The 22,509-nt window shown below is 40.7% G+C and overlaps 3 protein-coding genes across 3 annotated transcripts in view; all 3 read left to right on the top strand.

The window, feature by feature from the left end:
* Positions 1-1,890: 1,890 nt before the first annotated feature.
* Positions 1,891-12,355, top strand: LOC139368061 (pyruvate dehydrogenase kinase 2a). Its single transcript, XM_071106598.1, has 11 exons — positions 1,891-2,118; positions 4,840-4,981; positions 7,667-7,738; positions 7,808-7,992; positions 8,088-8,177; positions 8,381-8,458; positions 8,839-8,915; positions 9,006-9,104; positions 9,824-9,934; positions 10,187-10,300; positions 10,607-12,355. The coding sequence occupies exons 1-11, from the start codon at positions 2,001-2,003 to the stop codon at positions 10,748-10,750; spliced, it is 1,230 nt and encodes a 409-aa protein (XP_070962699.1). The 5' UTR covers positions 1,891-2,000; the 3' UTR covers positions 10,751-12,355.
* Positions 12,356-16,131: 3,776 nt separating this feature from the next.
* On the top strand, positions 16,132-19,608 carry LOC139368060 (uncharacterized). Its single transcript, XM_071106597.1, has 9 exons — positions 16,132-16,232; positions 16,464-16,501; positions 16,703-16,780; positions 17,002-17,067; positions 17,234-17,296; positions 17,389-17,428; positions 17,691-18,143; positions 18,363-18,455; positions 18,545-19,608. The coding sequence occupies exons 2-9, from the start codon at positions 16,487-16,489 to the stop codon at positions 18,952-18,954; spliced, it is 1,218 nt and encodes a 405-aa protein (XP_070962698.1). The 5' UTR covers positions 16,132-16,232; positions 16,464-16,486; the 3' UTR covers positions 18,955-19,608.
* A 787-nt stretch (positions 19,609-20,395) lies between these two features.
* Positions 20,396-22,509, top strand: part of LOC139368059 (unconventional myosin-Id-like) — a 119,126-nt gene continuing 117,012 nt past the window's right edge. Inside the window, exon 1 of the mRNA XM_071106595.1 lies at positions 20,396-20,911. Coding sequence (XP_070962696.1) covers positions 20,817-20,911 — 95 coding nt within the window. The 5' untranslated portion in view covers positions 20,396-20,816. The remainder of the gene's footprint in view (positions 20,912-22,509) is intronic.

Below are 22,509 nucleotides of genomic sequence, written 5' to 3'. Positions count from 1 at the left end.
TATCTCAACATCAAATAATTTCTGGGTAACAATTAAGTACCTTACTGTGATTGTTTTCAATTAAAATGGTCAAAAAGAAACAAAAACAGCTTGTTAGCTGAGAGTAATTTCTCAAGCAAGAATTGTGCCAGGACTGTCTGTTATGAATCCACTGCCGGAGACTCTTAGCATACCATCTCACAGTCCTCTCAGAGATGCAAACACTAACTTTCTAACCTTTGCAGTAGGCAACCTTCCCGCACTGGAGCCTAGCAGGCTAAGTTAGGGGTCATAATGTCATAAACTGTCCTTTTACACCTAGGGCCCTGGTCAATGATTGGTTGACAGGTTAGTTGTTAGGGCGGTTGCTAGCGGGCAAGACATCTGCCCATCTGTCACATTTCAGTCTCCTTCAAGCAGTCACAGAGAGAGCAGCAAGCGCGTAACAAATGTCATTTTTATTTGTCACATGCTTCTTAAATAACAGGTGTAGACTAACAGTGAAATGCTTATTTACGGGCACTTCCCAACAATGCAGAGAAAAAAGAGATATAGAAAAAGAATAGAGAGGAATAAATACACAATGAGTAACGATAACTTGGCTTTATACTCAGGGTACCAGTACTGAGTTGATGTGCAGGGGTATGATGTAATCTCTGTCCTGCACAACTGGACTAATTCATATCTCTGGACATGTGGGATGGTGTGCGTGTATAAAGTTGTGTATTTGTGTATATTATGGCCAGTTGTTCAGCAGCATGTCAGCTTAAATTTCAATACAGTCCTTTATCACAGCTTTATTCTGATATCTGTGCATTCTTGCCCTGGTGTATTCATTAGGTATGTGTACATTCATTGCTTCTGTTTTCTCCTGTTACAGAGCCACTAGCTTTCCATGTCCCTTTCATTTCTGTGTGTGCCAATAAAGTATCCTTGTGTGTAACTCTGAGGTTGCCTCATTCCCATCTTACCCAGGGAGGTGCTAGAGGATCACAGACCAGCAAACACAGAGAGCCATGTCGCTCTCTTTCACTGTCTGGGAGTGGTCTGAGTAGGGGGGAACGGACTGAAAACTAGCTGTTATGATGTCACCAGGCAGGACAAAATTCCATCCCACCAAAACAGGCAAAAATTTGAGGTGGTCTTTTCAAATGGCTCCATCACTAACTAAAAGGGCATTATCATAATTTTCACAATATTATTCCCACCTCAGTGGGACTGTTTATGTGTTTTATTGTGGTAGTGCATTGGGGTGCAATTATCATATGATGGCTGCAGCTTCTGTGGTCAACACATCATAGAGATACCCATGAAACCTAGGTGTCAAACAAGGAAATGGTTCCAATCGTTTTTTCACCATTCATTTTTCCCATAGGCGATTTTAGAAACACTTAAAATAAGGGCTGTGTTTCGTGTAGGCGCAAATATTGATAAAAGTCACATTGTCTTAGAGAGATTTACACGGTTATCAAAACGTCAGATCAGGGTAAGCCTACACGAAACACAGCCCTTATTTTATGTGTTTCTAAAATCCCCTGAAAAACGAATGGTGGACAAACGATTGGAACCATTTCCCTGTTTGACCGCTAGGTTTTATGGGTATTATGACTCATACTGTGGTACTCTATTGGAAGCCTACTTATTCAGAGCATCTTGCAACTTTGGATGAGAGGACATTCTACCCTCAAACTGTCCAGCAGTTCTATTTCCAGAGCCTGATATTTCTAGAGCCTTCTATTTCAAAATAAACCCATTTGTAAAAATAAAACAGAAAATAAGCCTATTTGTAAGAAGCTTGAAGCTGAGAAAGGTTGTGGGTGCGTCAATTGTCTCGTCAGAAGCCCCTCCCCTCCGACGGACCCACAACCTTTTTATTGGATGGAAAAACAACCACTTTGGTGTCCTATTGGCTGCAGGTTTTCACCGAGCCTGTTCTTTTGGGCAATCAACATTGGAACAGAAAGAGCACTTGTAGTAGCCCTATTTTTTTCCCCCAAAGCGATTTACTGAAGACCTCAACGATGAAATTCGTGAGATTTATAATGAAAAATGCTACATTGGCCAATGTGCCTAAACATATAGAACATTTTGCAAAATTTTCGCCGTCACCACTCTCTATGAAACAATTTCTCGATTTTGGTGAGTAAGCCCTTCAATGTTGCTACCATGTTGGACAACTGACAATTATTTAATGCAATATGTAACATTGAGCTGAGGCAATGCAATTCAATTTGAGTTTTATCGCGCTCTTGTTTTGGAGCGACATAGGCGGCTAGTGTGATTTATGACTTTGCACCACTTTGAGTGGTCAGATTCAGAGAGATTATTGTTTTGAATGACTGATACAAGACTATGCTTGTCTTGGCATGTACGCATTTGTTTCAGTTTGCTCTACTGGGCGAAATTCCTGGATATTTTGGTCCGCCTTTCCTAGACTAGGCTAGTTCATAGCGCTGAGTATTGCGTCAGCATTTGTAGCAAACTCCCATTTAACTGTTAGTCAGAAGCAATGTTCCCTCTAAATGTTTAAGCCACTGAGCAAATGTCATTTATGCTGAGCGCAAACTTGAACGTTGTGAAAACTCTGCAACTTCCAGCGCGCGTTTACTGTGAACACCGAGTCTGTAACTGCTTTAAGTTAGTTTTAAGTTGCCAAGTAGGCTACTTCATCATAATGTGGGTCTACCATCAAAAACAATGGAGAAAATAACATTAACATGGAAATGGCTGTTCTATCATTCAGCCTACCGTAACAGCAAATGTGTGGTGTTCAATGTAGGCCTACATTCCATGAGAAAAAACATGCAGGGCTTGACATGAACCTGTTTATCCACTTGTCTTTCAGACAGAGGTGACTGCAAATGTTGTTGTTTGATGCAAGTAACCACTTCACTAAATAAAATGCATTATTCCCATACCATTTATTAGAGAATGAGACATTATGCCATCCTGCCTATTGGCTACATAGCTTATTCAAGCCCGTCTCAAAATACAAGACTGCCCCTTTAAGACAAACTGCACAGTTTGCAGTTCTCCCTTTGATCTCAGAACAAGCCCGTTTGCTCATGTTGTTAACACAGTCCAGTTCAAAGTGAATGGCACAGATCCATATTTGGCAATGGTCTATTTGCATATAGTCCTACTGCAGCTCTGCTTGGTTATCATGTATCATGTGTCATGAGTCATGTGTCAATGCAATACAATCCTACACTGACGTGTTCTGCCTACAACAAAATCTCTTGCATAGTTTTGTTTTGGGATGTTTCATTGAAAGTGGCTAATATTGAGTTGATTTGATCACAATTGCCACAGCAAAGAAAAATGTTTAGTGTTAACAGGGAAAACTGTAGTACAGCGGTCACCAACCTTTGAATCGATCACTTTTAGTCAAAATGCAAGCAGAGCTCTACCGTTCAGATTTTGTTTGTGACTTAAATGTAAGGCTATATACAACATTAACCAATTAAAAACAGTACTGTAGCAATGAGGTTTGTGCAGTAAGCTATAGGCCCAATACATTTTCACCACATTGACTTTGCTTGAATTTCCCTGCCAATGCATTGATTGGGCCATCAATAAAACGTTTCAACATCGAGGTAGTCTCTATGGTCACACTGGTAATAGATCAGTTGTTGTACTACTTGAGGCACAGCCGAGTGAGCTTGCTTTTTATTTTACTGGGCTGATGTGCCTGCATCAGCTGGTCAGTCTCAGCTGAGGGAGAGCTCTGCTCTCCATTTCCTCGACTGACACTGACCAAAAGGGGACACCGTCTTCCAGCTCATGGCGAAACTCGAGCCGCACCACATTACTTCTGCCTCATGCACAAATTCATGTTGTTACTCCTATGAACAGAGACATATTCCTTTATTAAAAAGACCCAAGCCACTAATAACAACAATGCAAGCCTATGGATACACTTTCCTACTCATTCATTACTGCTGCGGTGCTTGTTTGTTCCCTGAGTGGAAATAAGAGCCTGGATTTTATGGTTTAATACAAATGGTTGACAGTGCTGAGTAAGAACTGAAACATTAACTCACTCCAAACAGCGGTTTGTTGACAGTCTCTCTCTAGTCATGGTTTAATGTTTTGAAATCTCACAGTAATAACATTGCTTTAGCTTTCTTTTATGTCTGCTATGTTACTGCAGACACTAATCTGAGCCATCCGATTGGCCAGCGGTAGGCCTATAGTGTAGAGGTCGACCGATTATGATTTTTCAACACCGATTATTGGAGGACAAAAAAAATGTAATGACAATTACAACAATACTGAATGAACACTTATTTTAACTTAATATAATACATCAATAAAACCAATTTAGCCTCAAATAAAAACATGTTCAATTTGGTTTAAATAATGCAAAAAGCAGTGTTGGAGAAGAAAGTAAAAGTGCAATATGTGCCATGAAAGAACGCTAATGTTTAAGTGCCTTGCTCAGAACATGAGAACATATGAAAGCTGGTGGTTCCTTTTAACATGAGTCTTCAATATTCCCAGGTAAGAAGTTTTAGGTTGTAGTTATTAAAGGACTTTCTCTCGATACCATTTGTATTTAATATACCTTTGACTATTAGATGTTCTTATAGGCACTTTAGTATTGCCATTCGGGAAATGTAAAAGCAGATTTTTTTTATACCATAGTTAACACATTTTAGCGACTGGTAAGGCATTCTGGATTGTAGGCAAGCCTTCGGTGACAGGAAAAGTTTATCGAACCAGAGGGCTGGTAAATGTGTTTGTTTTAGGAATACAGAATGTATCCTTCAGCGACAGGAGCCCATTATGTACAGGTCTCCCAGAGCAAAGAAGCTAGGCCTGCCTGCCTCTACTTTATTTAATTTTTTTCCCCCCCAGGTTCCACCAATGCATGCGAGGCGACATCATTTGTCTTTTTGAGACAAGAGCTACCTGTGCGACTATCTAACATCATGAAGGAGATCAATTTGCTACCTGACCGATTGCTTACAACCCCATCCGTGCAGATGGTGCAGAGCTGGTAAGAGTGATTATTCTGTAAGTGCAGTTAAGTTTGAGGGTGATACTGAATAGTTTTTTTTTTTTAGATCAAGTTTTATTGTTTCATTCACTTTTGAAAATGTAGTTCATATAAGCTATTTACAGAAAAACACAGCCAATTTTCCAGCCAAAGAGAGGAGTCCCAAAAAAGCAGAAATTGATAAAATGAATCACTAACCTTTGATCTTCATCAGATGACACTCATAGGACTTCATGTCACATAATGTGTTTTGTTCGATAAAGTGCATATTTATATCCAAAAATCTCATTTTACATTGGCGTGTTATGTTCAGTAGTTCCAAAACATGCAGTGATTTTGCAGAGGGCCACATCAATTTACAGAAATACTCATAATAAACACTGATAAAAGATACACTTCTCCTTAATGCAACCCGCTGTGTCAGATAAAAAAATTAAAAATAAAAATTATGGAAAATGCATACCATGCAATAATCTGAGTATGGCGCTCAGAGACAAACAGCCAGAGATATCCGCCATGTTGTGGAGTCAACATTAGTCAGAAATAGCATTATAAATAGTCACTTACCTTTGATCTTCATCAGAATGCACTCCCAGGAATCCCAGTTCCAAAATAAATGTTTGATTTGTTCGATAAAGTTCATAATTTATGTCCAAATACCTCCTTTTGTTAGGGCGTTTGGTAAATCCAAACGTGCGTGCAATTCCAGCCGAAAGGTCGGATGAAAAGTCCAAAAAGTTATATTACAGGTCATAGAAACATGTCAAAAGAAGTGTATAATCAATCTTTAGGATGTTGTCATAAATCTTCAATAATGTTCCAATCGCAAGTTAACTTTCACATGACCGCGCGTCACAAGCTTGTGGCAATCTGCCAGACACCTGGCTCAATCCCCTCTCATTCGGCCCCCCTTCACAGTAGAAGCATCATACACGGTTCTAAAGACTGTTGACATCTAGTGGAAGCTTTAGGAAGATATATTAGAATGGCAATGAGTTGAAAAACTACAAACCTCAGATTTCCCACTTCCTGGTTGGATTTTTTTCTCTCAGGTTTTCGCCTGCCATACGAGTTCTGTTATACTCAGACGACATTCAAACAGTTTTAGAAACTTCAGTGTTTTCTATCCAAATATACCAATTATATGCATATTCTGGCTTTTATGGCTGAGTAGCGGGCAGTTTACTCTGGGCACTTTATTCATCCAAGCTACTCAATACTGCCCCCCAGTCACCAAGAAGTTAAGAGGAATAATTGGACCTGTGCCACCACTGCGGCGACCAGATGCTCTCAGAGAGAACAATCAGATGAATAAAGAGCAGCTGGAGTAGCAGTGCTCTCGGGTGTTCCACGTCTCCGTCAGGGCCAAATATTCAAGGGACTGAAGGTCAGCATAGGCTGAGTTGAACTCAGCGTTCTTGACCGCAGATCGGCAGTTCCAAACACTGCCAGATACCCTGAATTGCACTAAATTACAAGGGTTGCAGCCAAGGAGTGGGGAGTGTCTATAAAGGCTACAGGGAGAGGTGCAAATGGGTATAGAAAACACACATAGTTGCCAAAGCTACAAAAGAGCAACATTTTGAATCTGTAAATAACTAGGTAAGATACTCAAGTGAGAGTGGTGTGGAGCCTTCCTCTCTGTCTTTCCTCGAACAACTCCGCAAAACCGTTTTTGTTTCGGCAACGGTCTTAGTTTTGCGACAAACCTGAGAAACCAGGGGATTGGTTAGCAGAGGTGGAGAGCATGCCTCCCTGTACTAATTGCTGATTGCCTTGTAGAGGTGAAACCACTCCCCCTCAAATACAGCCACTGATTACCTTGATCCTGGTTGATGTGTCAACAACTCTGCAAGTGATGCAGTTCACACACCAAGTAGGCCACTGGGAAGATATGCAGCACTTAAAGTAGAGGGCCCCAGCTAGCAAAAAGACAGTACTATATCACAACAGATAAAGACAAAAAAGTATACTTATCACTTCTGAAGATATCAGGAGTCCTCTAGCTATAGAATTAACATTTTTCAATGATTCTTTTCAAGGATTTTATGTAATCTATCACAAGACATCAAGTGGCTCTTTTGGGTACTTCAGATTATCCTTGGCCCTCTGTCTGGCCTTATCACATGTTAAATAATTACATAAGGCTTTTAAATAAGAAATAGAATGACAAAGCATATATTTAGGATAATGTTTTACAGCTATCAATGTATTGAATACCATTTGGTGTTTTAATGTGAGGGTTTCAGCATGAAATATCCTTTAATTTATGTTACTATGTCAATATGCATTTGTTAATGTTTTGACGTCAAACTGGTGGCAGTTGTGCAAAAAAGTCAATAGTTGGAAGAGTTGCCGAGTTAATTGAAAAATGCCATTGTTGATTAGATGCTTTCTTATCTAGGCTGTTTTCTCTTGAACCATATGGTCTGTATATTAGAAACTCATGGACAATATGGACACTGATGAATGAATACTATATATGAATAGATTTTTAAAAAGTTCAAGTATAAATGACCAAAATGAAAATAGATCGTCATTGGTTTTCTCCTAATTACTGAAGATTCTGGGAACTTTGGTAAATTACCGGTAGCTTTGCAACCCTAGTTATAAGTTGTATTGCTGCAGCTAAATATATATACCACACTACTCCGGAATGATGCAAACTGAAAAATGTGTTTTCAGGTATGTGCAGAGCTTGATGGAAATCCTTCCGTTCTTGGACAAGACTCCTGACAGCCACAGTGTCCTGGATGAGTAAGTCCTCAATCATCTTTGATAGCCAGGTAGGCCCTCTCAATCTATCTCATGCTGTTTATCCTCTAGGTTTGTGGACACCCTGGTGAATATCAGGAACAGGCACAATGAAGTAGTGCCCACCATGGCACAGGGCGTCATTGAGTACAAGTCGGTGTTCGGCCAGGACCCAGTCACCAACCAGAACATTCAGTACTTCCTGGACCGTTTCTACATGAGCCGTATATCTATCCGCATGCTTATCAACCAGCACAGTGAGTACAGATGTCAGTCCACTAAGTTATCCATTATTTTAGACAATTGTCTGCCATTTTGAAACTGACTTTTCCACTCATTGGACTCTCTGTAGCTCTTGTCTTTGATGGAGCAACGAATCCACTTCACCCCAACACAATAGGGAGCATCGACCCTCACTGTGATGTCACAGAGGTGGTCAGAGGTAGAAAATAATAATTCATGGATCTTTAATGTAGTGTTGAGCTGTCATAGATTATAAAGACTTGTAATATCCTATGGGTGCATGGAGAGAATAGAGGTGACCAATTTTATTTTTTTGATGTAGTGAAATATATATATTTTTTTTAATTTCTCTTGTACCCAAACACCCTTATTGTGTAATTTCATGGTGTTGTATTTTTCCAGATGCTTACCAGAGCGCCAAGTTGGTGTGTGATCAGTACTATCTGAGCTCGCCAGACCTGATGCTGCAAGAAATGAATGGTAAGAACCAAACCAAGAGTAACTAATAATCTATTCCACTGATATCACCTATGACGCATGCATGTAGATGACCATTTTATGCTAATTTGGGAGTCTTGGATGAAATTGTCTGAGTGCCACCGCTGTGTGTACCAACAGTCTCTTCTGTCTGGACCTGAGGGCCAAGTAATTATTCCAGCGAGGCAGAAGTAATGGATAAGTGGCGTTGGCTGGCTGCCTCGAACAATATTGACACTGTGACTAAATCCCCTCTCTTCCCAGAATAATCAAAATGGATGTCAACAGAATCTGTCAATGACTCTTTACATCCTAATGGCTTTTGTATTTTAATTATACTGCAGATGTTGTTTATTCATTTTATTATTTTTTGCTTTACCCAGTCAACAACCGGAAACAACCTATAAGCATTGTCTATGTGCCCTCCCATCTCTACCACATGTTGTTTGAGCTTTTCAAGGTATGGTAGAACCTGCATTAAAAATGTATTCTTAGATTGAAGATGTTAGTCACTTGTGAATGTTATGTTGTCTATTGGTCCATTTTCCAGAATGCTATGAGGGCCACAATTGAGAACCATGAATCCAGCAACAGGCTACCACCCATTCAAGTCATGGTGGCCATTGGAGGAGAGGACCTGTCAATCAAGGTACAGTATGTTAGTGAATTGTATTGCTATGTTTAAAAACATTACAATTGCCATTATTCCCAACTAATACCATTGTCACACTCACAAGTGCTAATGATAATCTGTGGCATAATGAATTTACATTTTATTTGTCTCCACCCCCCCACCCCCCAAATCCTTATTAAAGCTGTTATGTAAGATTTTGACCCTTATTAATTCTGTTTAATGTTAAACCAAGCTGCTAATCCCAGATTAGATTAACAGGATTAGGTCTACATTGACTTCAATACTAAGAGCCCATTAACCTTGTCCTGCAGTAAATTGATCTCAGTACTGCTTGTTCTTTTGGTGAGCTGACCGGTGCACCTGGGGAGTATTCATTACTCTGATTCTGTGGCAAAGCGTTTCTTAAATGGGGAAGGCCCTACCTGAATTTGTTCAATAGAAACTCAATTCTCTGTTTACTTCCGTTTGGTCCTTAAACGGTTTCCGTAAGGAATACGCCCCTTGCAGTGACATGGAGAGGGAACTGAGTGGCCTTATTGTCCAGTTACCTTGACGATATGCAGAATAGATGCCTTGGTTTGGCCTATCGTAAGGCAGGCTGTTGAATTCAAGCCAATGGCACGAGGGGCACCCACCTTTCTGGCAGCATCTCCACCTTTTTTATGACTGGCCATTCCTCTAATGCCTGACTTTTTTTTTTCTCTTTCTCTCCCTCACTCTCTGGCAACGCGTAGGTGAGTGACAGGGGTGGCGGAGTCCCTTTCAGGAAGATTGAGAATCTTTTCAGCTACATGTACTCTACGGCCCCCACGCCAGAGAGGGGTGAGCACTCTCAGACCCCATTGGTGAGTGCCTCTGCTCTTTGTCAAGTCTATTCTTTCACGGACCAGGTTCGTATTCAGGAGGGTGCAACATACTGAACATTTCCGGTAGAAATGCTGTGAAGTAGAGCTGACATGTTTCCTTACTCTACATGTCAGAGAGGCATGTCTGTCTGTTCTACACAATACATATTTCTATCCAAACTTTCCAAAACACTCATGTTTATCAGACTGTTGAAGCAGCCGTGGTTTAGAGCCGTGTCGTATCCTCTCTAGGCTGGCTTTGGCTACGGCCTGCCCATCTCCCGGCTCTACGCTCAGTACTTCCAGGGAGACCTGCAGCTCTACTCTATGGAGGGTTACGGCACTGACGCTGTCATCCACATGAAGGTAAGCTACATACTGAGACAATGGGACTCGTGTAATTGTCATATAACTCGTCTGACTATGGATTCATTCGAATTTTGTATTTTTTTCATTTAGCAGACGCTCTTATCCAGAGCTACTTACAATTAGTGCATTCATGTTAAGATAGCTAGGTGAGACAACACATCACAATCGTATCAATTACATTTTTCTATTGACAAAGTATTTATCAGCAAAGGCCGTGCTAGTGGGGAAAAGAGAAGTGACCTTTCTTTCTTTTGGGGGGATGCTTTGAACACACAATACAACTCGATCTCCTTCCCTCCACAGGCCTTGTCCACAGATTCTGTGGAGAGGCTCCCGGTGTACAACAAGACAGCTCTGCGGAATTACAAGGTTAGCCAGGAGGCAGACGACTGGTGTGTGCCCAGCAGAGAACCCCTGGACCTGACCATTTACAGGGTAGCCAAATGAGGATAATGTCGACGCCACCCTGGTTAGATTGAGGCTCTGTATGCCAACAGCCAAGGCAGACAGCCACCTAACCCCGCCCACATATGACTGGATGTTTTCCATCCTGGTTTTGGCATTGGCATGTTTTCACAATGATGCCCTTCATGGTTTTCTTTTAGCTTAGATTATAAAAACATATAATCTTTGTTCACCTCCATGAGGTTTTTTATGGGAGTGCCAGATGTTGATAATAAAAAAAAGTTGTCACACTAATTATTCTCCCAAACATTTAATGGGCATACAAACATGGTTGCTTTACCCATGAAATGTTTAGGAGCATAAGAATGTGTGGCTTTCTTTTTCTAGTTTACTCTCCGTTAGTCAGCACTTCTATTAAAAACATTTCTGGGTGTGTCAGTTTATGCCTTTTACTATCGCTCGATGTTGATGAAATAAACATGAGAGGGTGTGCAGGGTAGTGCGGTCCCAATGTCATACTTAATTTTGGGGGGGAGAGATGTGGCAGGGTGGGTCTGAAGACCCAGATACTGTGCCCAGTATGTTGTTGAGATGGTGTAGCGTGAACGTGGGCGAGTGAGAATATGTAACACCAGTTCAGTATGTTATGGAACGTTCAGGTAGAAACGTTGTGTAGAGCAGCCAAGCCTTTCTATCATGTCGACTAGGGAATCACGGCATCTCTATACGTAACATTTTCTATCTGCAACATTCAGAATGTTGCGTCCTTCTGAACCGGACCCAGGTTGAAAAGACAATCCGATGTGTTGGTTGAACTCTCTGAGAGGATCTTTATGTACTGTAAACGGAAGTGAGCTGGAGAGGTGTGGTAGAAGTCCTTAGATGAACCAGTACTGTAGAATAACTGAATGTCCTGGCGGGCATTAGACCTCCCTTGCTCCAAATCGCTGACTGTCAGAAAATGCCACCTCAGCCTTAACTGCGTCAGTCAAGTTTTCTTTACTTGAACCATGTACATTATTAACAATGTAGTATTCAATCTATGAGAAGGCTGCTAATGACTTACTTATTTGATTCTAAAATAATATTACGTACTGTTCTACCATGTCTTGATGCCTTCATGAGTATTGGTCTTGATGTCTATATATTGATTTCATAATTTCAAGTACATTTTCTCTTGCCAGTTCAATGGACAGGATTCAACTAACAAAAATGAGTTGGTCTGTTCAGTGTTGTGACGTTCTGTATTCCTGTGAACTCAAGCTCTAGAGAAATACATTGTGGAAACAATTTTACCCAAGTTCATTTGCAGTAAGACAGTGATATACTTTGTGATAGGAAGCCAGTGTTCATCTTTTACGCACCGGCGTTCTATTGCCAGTGGCAAAGTTCATCAGAAGCTAGTTAAAACACATCCCAAAGGGCAAAGCACATCGTTCTTATTGTCTGTGACCCTTAAGGCTAGGCCAGTCACAGGAATATTTGATGCTGTGTATGTGATGGGAAGATGCTCCCAGCCTATCCGCTTTTATCAATTCCCTTTTATTTTGTAATAAACTCTATACATTTCTTCAGTTATATTTTAAGTTTTGTTTTCATTGACATTGTAAATATGTGGTATTATTAAACCTATTTCAATGACGAATGGTTGTTTTAATAATTCTGTAATGTAGGGCTTGAAGATAACGACAATATGACCCTGTACAGAAACAACCCCTAGCCACCAATCTCCATGCAGTTCATACAGACCTGAAATAATTGTTTCCACTTAGCCCTCTGAAGTGGTATGAATAATTTGTGCTATATTGCTTATTTAATCTATGTGTAAGGAGTCTAGGCTTAGTGGCTGTTTCTTGTCCAGGCCCAGATAATCAGTGCGATGTGTTTCTAGGCAGAAACCATTGTCTTGCCATTGGCTGGAACCAGCTCCATGACCTTTCAAGTTCAGTAACTCTACCTTACCCTCATCACAGTATACATGTCCCTAGACATCTAGAATGTCACCCTGCATGTGCTTCTGTCAGTACACTGACTCTCTTCTTTGACCTATTCCATCAGATAGCCTATTTAGAACAGCCATGTTATTTTCCACGATGACTTGGAGTTTAGTTTAAATAGAAGTGATTGACCCAGGTTGTAGTTAACCCTATGCCAAGTGTGGGAGAGCTGGCCTCTACAGGCAGCCCATAGTAAACAAAAAGCTCTCTCTGGAACAGCCATGGCTACTGTTAGTCCTTACACAGGACACTATCTTTAATAATGCGTTGTCCTATGTGTAGCATGATCCTCAAAGTTTTTCGTTTTGCCTTACTGTAGCAGAGTGATTTACCTGACGACAGCTAGGCAGCCTTGACGTCAGAGCTGCAGGGATTTTTTGCAGGGACACCCTCGTCTTTGACTGAATGGAATTGAGGGTGGCCTAGTCAAGTAAGGAACGTTTTACAGTTAGTCTCGTGCTCATTTCTTGAAATTCTACACATTTTGCTGTGACTTATGCCTTGTTAAACTTATACAATGAGAGGGCCTGAAGGTCAGGGCCCCTGGGCACATGCCCTTTATGCCCGGTATGTAATTCGGCCATGATTACTATAAGTTTAGATAGCTGGCTAGACTAAAATACCTATATATATATATATATATATATTTTGTTGTGAGTGACTGTCATCAAATGTTATTGGTCACATACACATGGTTAGCAGATGTTATTGTAAGTAGCGAAATGCTTGTGCTTCTAGTTCTGTGTGTTCCCTCTGCTGTTTCCTGAAGTCCACAATCATCTCCTTTGTTTTGTTGACGGTGAGTGAGAGGTTATTTTCCTGACACCACACTCCGAGAGCGTAATGATGAGTTTGGAGGGTACTATGGTGTTGAATGCTGAGCTGTAATCAATAAACAGCATTATTACATAGGTATTCCTCTTGTCCAGATGGGTTAGGGCAGTGTGATGGTGATTGCATCGTCTGTGGGTCTATTGGGGCGGTAAGAAAATTGAAGTGGGTCTAGGGTGACAGGTAAGGTGGAGGTGATATGATCCTTGACTAGTCTCTCAAAGCACTTCATGATGACAGAAGTGAGTGCTACGTGGCGATAGTCATTTAGTTCAGTTACCTTTGCCTTCTTGGGTACAGGAGCAATGTTGGTCATCTTTGATCAGACTGGGATAGGGAGAGATTGAATATGTCTGTAAACACACCAGCCAGCTGGTCTGGGTAGGCAGCCTTGCGAGGGTTAACACGTTTAAATGTCATACTCGTGTCGGCCACAGAGAAGGAGAACCCACAGTCTTTGGTAGCGGGCCGCGTCGGTGGCACTGTGTTTTTCATATTCATAAAAATAGGTGATTAGAATTAGAACCATGAGATTAAAGTGGGATAGAGTCTTTTGTTCAATGCCCTAGGCCTAGTCTAAGAATCTGGCAAGCCAGACCACCTGTGCCCTGGCTAAAGACGTCTGACGTGCATCCTAACAAAGAATAGCCAGTCCTGACAACAACGTTGTGTGGAACAACTGAAAATTGAAAGAACTCTTCAATAGCACTAGTCTAAAAAGGGGATGTTCAACTGCAGACTCAATGTGCTATTTCTACCAATTTATTACGTTTGTTTTTAGCTATGCCAGTTAATTCATCTTCTCAGTGGCATGAAACAGTAAGATACCAAAGTAGCATTGCTACTACCCCTATTGGGGTATCTTTGATACTGCAGTGTTTGCACAGCCCTTAAGCATCATTATGCAGCTGCACCCAAAGGTTTCCACTAGATAGCACAGCCACAGCTATATTGCAAAAATGAGATTTTTGATCTTAATTAAAAGTTAGGGTTAACAGTGTGGTTAGGGTTAAATTTACAATCACATTTTAAGAAGTTAAATTGTCTAAATAGGCAGGGTTTATGACTGTGGCTGTGGTAAGAAGTGACGACCGGCGCCAAGGGGCCAGGGTTCTGGTCTAGACAGTTTGGACTGCTCCTACAGTCTTCCTTTAGTACTGCAGTTTAATTGAAGCCGGGCCCATAAAGCCAATTTCCATAGACAGCCGCATAGAGAAGTCAGATTTGAAAATTCCTAATAAGACACTTTAGTCATCATCTTTGTGTACAAAACATCCTTTGAATTATTAAAATAACTGTTGATGAGGCCTATTTTTCCCCATCACTAACAGCCGAAGATATTAACATTTTATATTCATCCAATGTCTACCATGTTTTTGGACAACGTGAGGAAGTTATCGCTGCTTGCGCTGCTCCCTGTGTGCACTGAGTGTGAAATTGGGCCGTCTAAACCGAATGCAAGCTGGATATAGACGGTCCATCGATCGCATGAGTAGATCATGTTGAAATCAACGTTCGGACATCTTGGACATAGTCTCAAGTTCTTTATTCCTCAGTGGCTGGGTCCCGTGTGACTCGGTTGGTAGAGCATGGCACTTGCAATGCCAGGGTGGTGGGTTCTATTCCCTAGGGAGACCAGAACAAACAAATAGGAAAATGTATGCACTCACTACTGTAAATCGCTCTGGATAAGAGCATCTGCAAAATAAATTACATTTAAAATGTAAAAATGCCTGCACCCCTCAGTCTAGAATAGGACCTATTTTCTCGGGGTATTACAGTGCTGAGTGCATTGCTGACATTTACACATGTAAAAACTGGACATTTTCAATACAGAGGAAACGTGAAGTAGTACTACGTATTCAACATATTCACACGTTAATCCAATCAACGTTTCAAGTATCATTGTTTTTCAATTCTAGGTTTAGCCCACAAACGATTGAATGGAAAATGCAGGTAAAGTGTTTTTAGAGTCATACTGCAGCCTATGTCACCGCTCTTAGTTTTGCTGATGCTGAAAAAACATTTGCACACCCATGGCTCCAACCAATCATATCTTGCATGTGGTTTTCCCATGCATTGCCCCATTAGCTGCTTACACAAGCAACATGTCTCAAAACCTAAATCAAACAGATGAAAATTACTTGACAGGGAACCTTTTCATTTGAAGAGCCATTTCTGATTTTACATTTCAGATCGGTGTATCGGGTTCATTTTATTTCATGGACAGCATCAAATTCTTGGCTATATTGATCTATTATATTGATCTACCACTTAGTATCTGTTTTGTTCTGATTTGAATCAGCCCCATTAGAATAAGTTTAACTGTCCTGGTTGTCTGATATAATCAACACTGAAAGTTTCTTTCCCAATTCACCCGTGATTTTGTACCCCGATGAGGACCCATTTTGACCCATGAAAAGTCAAAATGCAGTTCATGAATATGTATAGCCAACAACTTTTTCCATGGGCCATTGTTGACCACACTGCATCCAAAACTGCTGATAGTAAGATAATTTCATGTACACGTCTGCATCTTGTCTGTGAAAAGTAACACCTAAACTTACTGAGTGGGTAAAATGCTGTTTAACTGAAGTCCTTAATAACTTCTCTTTTTTTTGTGTGTGACATTAGTCCCCGTACATGGGTATATAAGCCCATCCGCGGACTGATTTTCAAGATGCTGACCTAAACAGGTGGGGCCCACTGTGGGCGTTTTTAAATTTCAAGTGCTTTGTAGGGTTATATTATTTAAAGACAAATATCAGTTCCTGTACCGTTGGTACCATTTCAAATCCTTTAGGTGCATTACATGAATCATTTGCTCCATGATGCTGATATGTTCTGATATGTGCTGATTCAACACATTTGACAGAGGGATTTGACAGCCCTTATAGTTTCCCTAACTTTGGTATCCTAATCTACAGGGTCCCTCATCATTGACTCTGAGATGCAGTGTTTCCAGGTAAGAATATTTAGCCAGCATAATTTAAAACGAAATACCTTATATCTGATCACGCTCCTCTTCTAATTAATATGTAATTACATATGTAATTACAAGAGCATTCATTTGGGAATAGCACAATATCTAAAAAATAATCTTAGAAATGTATAATAATTGAAATAGTACTATCTTATATAATTTATTTGTCACTGTTTTCCCTAGATGATTGCGTTAACTGTGGCTGTGTTCTTTGCTGTGCTATCATCCTACACAGTGGGCTCGGTAGGGAATGCCAGTTCTGTGAGTATCAACTACTCAGAGTGATGTTCAAAAGCAGAGCAGATGGAGATTTGGAATATAGAAATCATATTATATTATATGTATTAAATACGTTCTTCCCAATGTTGTTTACATCAGATGGAAGTTCCAAACCCAACCTAATAATGAGATTGGCACAGTGCTATAAAACTTCCAAAGGTTTGCCAAATTAATAATGCTTTTTAAAAATCTTAATCTTCCAGGTTGAGTTTAAGATTTGGAAGTTTGAGGATCAACCTTTGGTGATGCAACTTGCTGCTGTCTACAAGGTAATGCAATTTTTGAAACTTGAATTACATGTTTTAGAAATTCTTTCTATGATGTAGTCTAAGAATCGATCTTTGTTCGCCCCTAAACAATAATACTGCGTAACAAGATTCATTAGTTATTCATTGGTTATTGTCATATATTTTTTTTAATAAAAAATCTATTCAGGAAATGGAACACTTCAAATGTGAACAAACAAATATCAGGCAACAGCTGGAGGCCCTGAATCAGGTAAGGGATTTTCCACTTAATTAAAATCTATCTTTTGTGATAGGATACTTCTTTAAACGGGCAGATTAGACTTTTTGATTCTTCTTCCACAGATGCTGACAAGCCCTAAGAATGAGACTACAACAGAAATGGGTCAGTGAATGAAATTATATGATATGTCCTTTACGTCACAATTACATTTCTACAACTTTTTTTACAATGATAGTTTGTGCAGCTTGTTATGTAGTATACCTGTCTGACATTTACTGCAGTCGATTTCATTATTGTTGATAAGTAAAATTTGATCATCATTATAATCCTTGACAAGATCTCCATATGACTAGCGTTAGTGTGAGCATAACTGGTCTGTTGTTCCTTTCCTGTCTGGTCTCTGTCTATGTGATATCTCTGGTAGGCAGCACTTCTTTTGTTTACCCCCCAAACCATGGAGAGGGGGACATCGTGCGGTCATCAGAGGAAGAAGACTCCATGCGACCCTTCGATCCCTGCTTCCGCTACACCGTCCTGGACCAGCCCTGGAGGGCCACTAACACCAGCATCAAGAACAAGATGTGTGACCGCAACGTCAAGTGGCAAGGCTGGTACCGCCTGTTCTACAAGGGCAACAGTCTGCAGATGCCCGAGAGGTGTGTGCCCATGAACAAGTGTGGCACCCACGCCCCCCTGTGGTTGGCCGGGCCTCACCCGAAGAGGAGGGAAGGGATCGTCACCCGCAAGGTCTGCGGCCACTGGAACAAGAACTGCTGCGCTTTCAAGTCCACACCCATCAAAGTGAAGAAGTGCCAGGGCAATTATTACGTCTACAAGTTAACCAAACCGACGACATGTCACCTGGCCTACTGTGCAGGTAAGATTGGTCTTTGTGAGCCAGTTTCCCAGACACAGACTAAGTGTAGTCCTAGACTAAAAGCATTTTCAATCGAGATTCTCCATTAAAAACGCCTTTTAGGGCAGGACTTGGCTATAATTTGTGTCTGGGAAACGGACACAATATGTGTAGCTAGAACTCTCATTGTGGTAGTTTATGAGTGTTTTACAATTTGAACATGTGACACCCCCCCGTCAGATATCAACACCATTGTGTGTGGAAAGTGCAGGAAAAGCGAGACCTGTGTAAGTCGAGACAATATAAACTGGAGGTGTAAGAAGAAGCCAAGACGTGAGTGGTCATAAAACATTTTGAATTAAAACAATCAAAATACATTTCCAAATGTCCATGCTGATCTCTGGTCATTTTCTCTCCTCCAGCCCTGAAGAGAAAAGTCCACTTCTTTGCCTCCTATCCCGGGCCCATCTCAGGCAAGGTGAACCGCATCAAGTACAGGACTGTCCTTGTGAACGTTGGGCGAGCCTTCAACCGGAGGACCGGGGTGTTCCGGGCTCCTGTCAAAGGAGTCTACCAGTTCTTCTTCTCCACACAGAGTGGGAAACATGGTGTCAAGACGGACCTATGGTTGGTGATCAATGGTTACTGGGTGGCTGTCTCTCACACCAAAATCAGTAGTCCCTCCACTGTGGGTAATCTGTCCACTTATATGACCTTTCTGCGCAGAGGGTCCCTGGTGTATGTAAGCCAAGACTGTGGTAGCTCTTGGGCCACTGCTTCATCCAATACCATCACATTTGGTGGGTCACTGCTTGTTCAGTCGAAGAGGTAGACTAAAGCCAATATGTGTCTGTTTTCATTTAGTATATGATTCTTATTTATAGATTTAATGGTGTTTCTGTCAAAACAGCGTTGCAGTTGAAAACACTTCTTCTAACATTTTATTTTTTATTTTGGTCATTTAGCATAGTCTACACTTTTGTCCAGAGCAACTTACAGTCAGATGCATGGACATCAATCATTTGGCTTAAAATAAATACTGTATGCAAGTGAAAGTTTGCTTTAATTCAAAATGAAAACAATTTAGATTCTCAAGAGTTGAAATTAGGCAGTCTTAATGTAATTCTCAGATTGTTTGACATTTAATTTCCATATTTTGCTGACATTTGCAAAAGGCACCAGTAAGAAAAATATTTCCCGCCCATGATGTTTTCAGAGTAAAATGCTGTGTTAGTTGATACTCTATATCACTAAGATAGGCCTTTTGTATTTTAATACAATTACAGTATAGTAATAAGAGATTGTAAAATAATAGCCTACCTCTCTCAAACACAAGATGGCATACTAGGGCATACAATTGTAATTAGTAGACAAATTACAGCAGCATCAGGTGAAGTGATATAGACTGTCAGTCATAAACCTATATGTTGAGTTTATTTTGCCAGTGTTCAGTAGGCCTAATTCCAATAAATTAAAAGTGCTGAGTGTGTTTTTGTCATATGTTCATCATCATCTATATGGTCAGTCAATGGTACAAATTCTGTAACAGGGAGTTGAGTTGAGCCTAAAAATTGCAGGCTGTCTTGAAAAAAAAAAGTTTTTTATTTTTTACATCCTATTATTTTTGACATACAAAAACTACCCAAAGTCACAAATGGCAGGCCTGCATGTAGCTAGGCTGAGTTGTTGACAACCGGAAGCTCCGATTTTCAGGGGAAATGGTAGAGAGCACCTGTGATGCAACTTCCACCTTTGGAAGTTAACAAGGCCACACTATTTTTTAATTTACAAATATCAACAAACAAAAGAGGAATAGTCACATGCAAACAAGCATACGCCACGCTCTATCTTAACTCCTTCACATTTACTGGATTGTTTGAACAGTGCAGAGAACCTTCCCCAACAGTTTTTTTTATTCCAGTCAAGACCAGAATGTTGGGGGATCAAGTTTCAGGTGTTTCTTTTAGGCCTGCTATGTAGATTAGTCTGCACATAAGAGATGTTGTAGGCTATGAATGTTTCCTTATATGGCATAATTATTGGGAATCATTTGAGGCACTGACTAGGCATACTGAATTGGATTTGAAGAACTTGTCAAAATGACTAGTCACCCGAGAAATGTATAAAACTCTTCAGTTGTCATGGGAATTGTACTTTTTTCAAAATGTACACATGACAAGTTTAGACCAACACTTCTGACCAGGGGGTGGAGCGTTGCGAGGCGGGTAGGATTGTATTCGTCTGTATAGAGTCGAGACGAGAAATTCAAGGAAAGGGCTCTATTGATAGGCGTTTAGTGTAACGGGACTCCGGACAATACCTTTTCGGCGAAAGCAACAAGTGTCTGGATATGAAAGCATATTCTGAACTAACCATTCCTATTTGAAACCGTCCGTTGTATTGAGAACAAATAATTAGATACGTTTTGCTATAAGTTTGGCTGTTTTGTATCGTTTCCTTATTTTTTTGCAGCTCATTCAAAATGAGTAAAAAATATCGTATCACTTGTACTGTTGACTAACGTTAGTTGAATGAAGACAATGCTCCTCGACCATTTAGAGCTTGAATAGGTGCACTGACCAGCTCGCCATTGTTTACCTGGTGTCGCGGAGGGATCACCTCAAAACAGTGAAGTTGTCTTTTTCAAAAAAGTATTTTCTTCTGAACCGATTTAAAAATAAAAAAAAATACAACATGGCAGAACACGAGAGTCTGGAGTTTGGAAAGGCTGACTTTGTTCTTCTGGACAATGTTTCTTTGGAGGAATTCATGGCTAACCTAAAGCTCAGGTAGGCAGTGGCGTCCACCACGGTCATTCACCTCAATGAGGCGAGACGTAGCGGTAGTGGTTCATCTTTCCCTGTCTGATGGACGCTTTTTATAGTACTAAGCCTAAATAGTTATACTTTTTTGTTCGTTCAATTAGGCCACTATGTGTATAGGACTGACTAATGTAGGAGTTGTTTTCAAGCACCACAGGTGCAAGAGTGCTTGCTGTTCATTTTGACTGGTCAGAGTTGCAGTGCTACATTCCTACACCACACCTTACAATATAATTGTCAGATTTGTTTATTTTTAGTTGGCTGTGCCAGACTGCTGATGCCATAGCCGAGGCTACTATTTAATGACTTTTCAGAGTAATATAAATGGAATTCCCATTCAATTATGGAGTGCACATCTTGCAGAGCAACATTTGTTTATCACTAGTCACGTTTCCATCCAACCATTTCATGCGGATGAATTATAACCTGAAAAAAAGCCACGAGCAGGCTGATGAAAACATTAAATTGTTTTTGCCGTTTGATAAAGTGAAATAATATTTATCTTATCCATAATAATGGCACCCTACCCGCACTGTATCTGCGAGCTGTTGGCTGGAGCGCATGTACCAAGACCAGAGTGGGCACATTTGCTATATAATGCAACAGTTTTTGCGACAAAACCACCAATACAGTTGAAAATGCGATGGAAACCAATTGAACTTGTATTTTTAATTCGGTACATGGGAATTTAACGGCAAAAGTTATGTTTATGCCCACCACGTCATCACCCACAGACTTTTATCCGAAAAAAGTCAGTGATGTAAACATCGCTGGTGTGGAAAATGCTAAAATCAAAGTTAATTTGTCACGTGCATGCCTCAATCCATGGCTTCTGGTTGGGGTATGTAGTACAATCGCTGTGGGGACGACGTCCTCAATGCACTTATTGATAAAGCCAGTGACTGATGTGGTGTATTCCTCAATGTCATCGGAAGAATCCCATTACATGTTCCAGTCTGTGATGGCAAAGCAGTCCTGTAGTTTAGCATCTGCTTCATCTGACCATTTTTTTTATAGACCGAGTCACTGGTGCTTCCTGATTAAATTTTTGCTTGTAAGCAGGAATCAGGAGGATAGAGCTGTGGTCGGATTTACCAAATGGAGGGCGAGGGAGAGCTTTGTAGTTCTCTGTGTGTGATCAGGTGATCTATAATTGTTTTCCCTCTGGTTGCACATTTAACATGTTGGTAGAGATTTGGTAGAACTGATTTAAGTTTCCCTGCATTAAAGTCTCCGGCCACTAGGAGCGCTGCCTCTGGGTGAGTCGTTTCCTGTTTGCTAATTCCTTATACAGCTGACTGAGTGCGGTCTTAGTGCCAGCATCTGTCTGTGGTGGTAAATAAACAGTAACGAAAAGTATAGCTGTATTATAGTATTATAGTATATAGTATTATCACAATATACTCAACTTCAGGCGAGCAAAATCTAGAGACTTCCTTAGATTTCGTGCACCAGTCGTTGTTTACAAATATGCACAGACCGCCCCCCCCCCCCCCCCCCCCCCCCCCCCCCCCTCGTCTTACCGGAGTGTACTGTTCTATCCTGCCGGTGCAGCGTGTGTCCCG

Source organism: Oncorhynchus clarkii, chromosome 16, assembly GCF_045791955.1.
Source record: "Oncorhynchus clarkii lewisi isolate Uvic-CL-2024 chromosome 16, UVic_Ocla_1.0, whole genome shotgun sequence".
NCBI lineage: Eukaryota > Metazoa > Chordata > Actinopteri > Salmoniformes > Salmonidae > Oncorhynchus > Oncorhynchus clarkii.
Note: the sequence above shows the minus strand (reverse complement) of the source record. Positions and strands in the feature narration are given on the sequence as shown.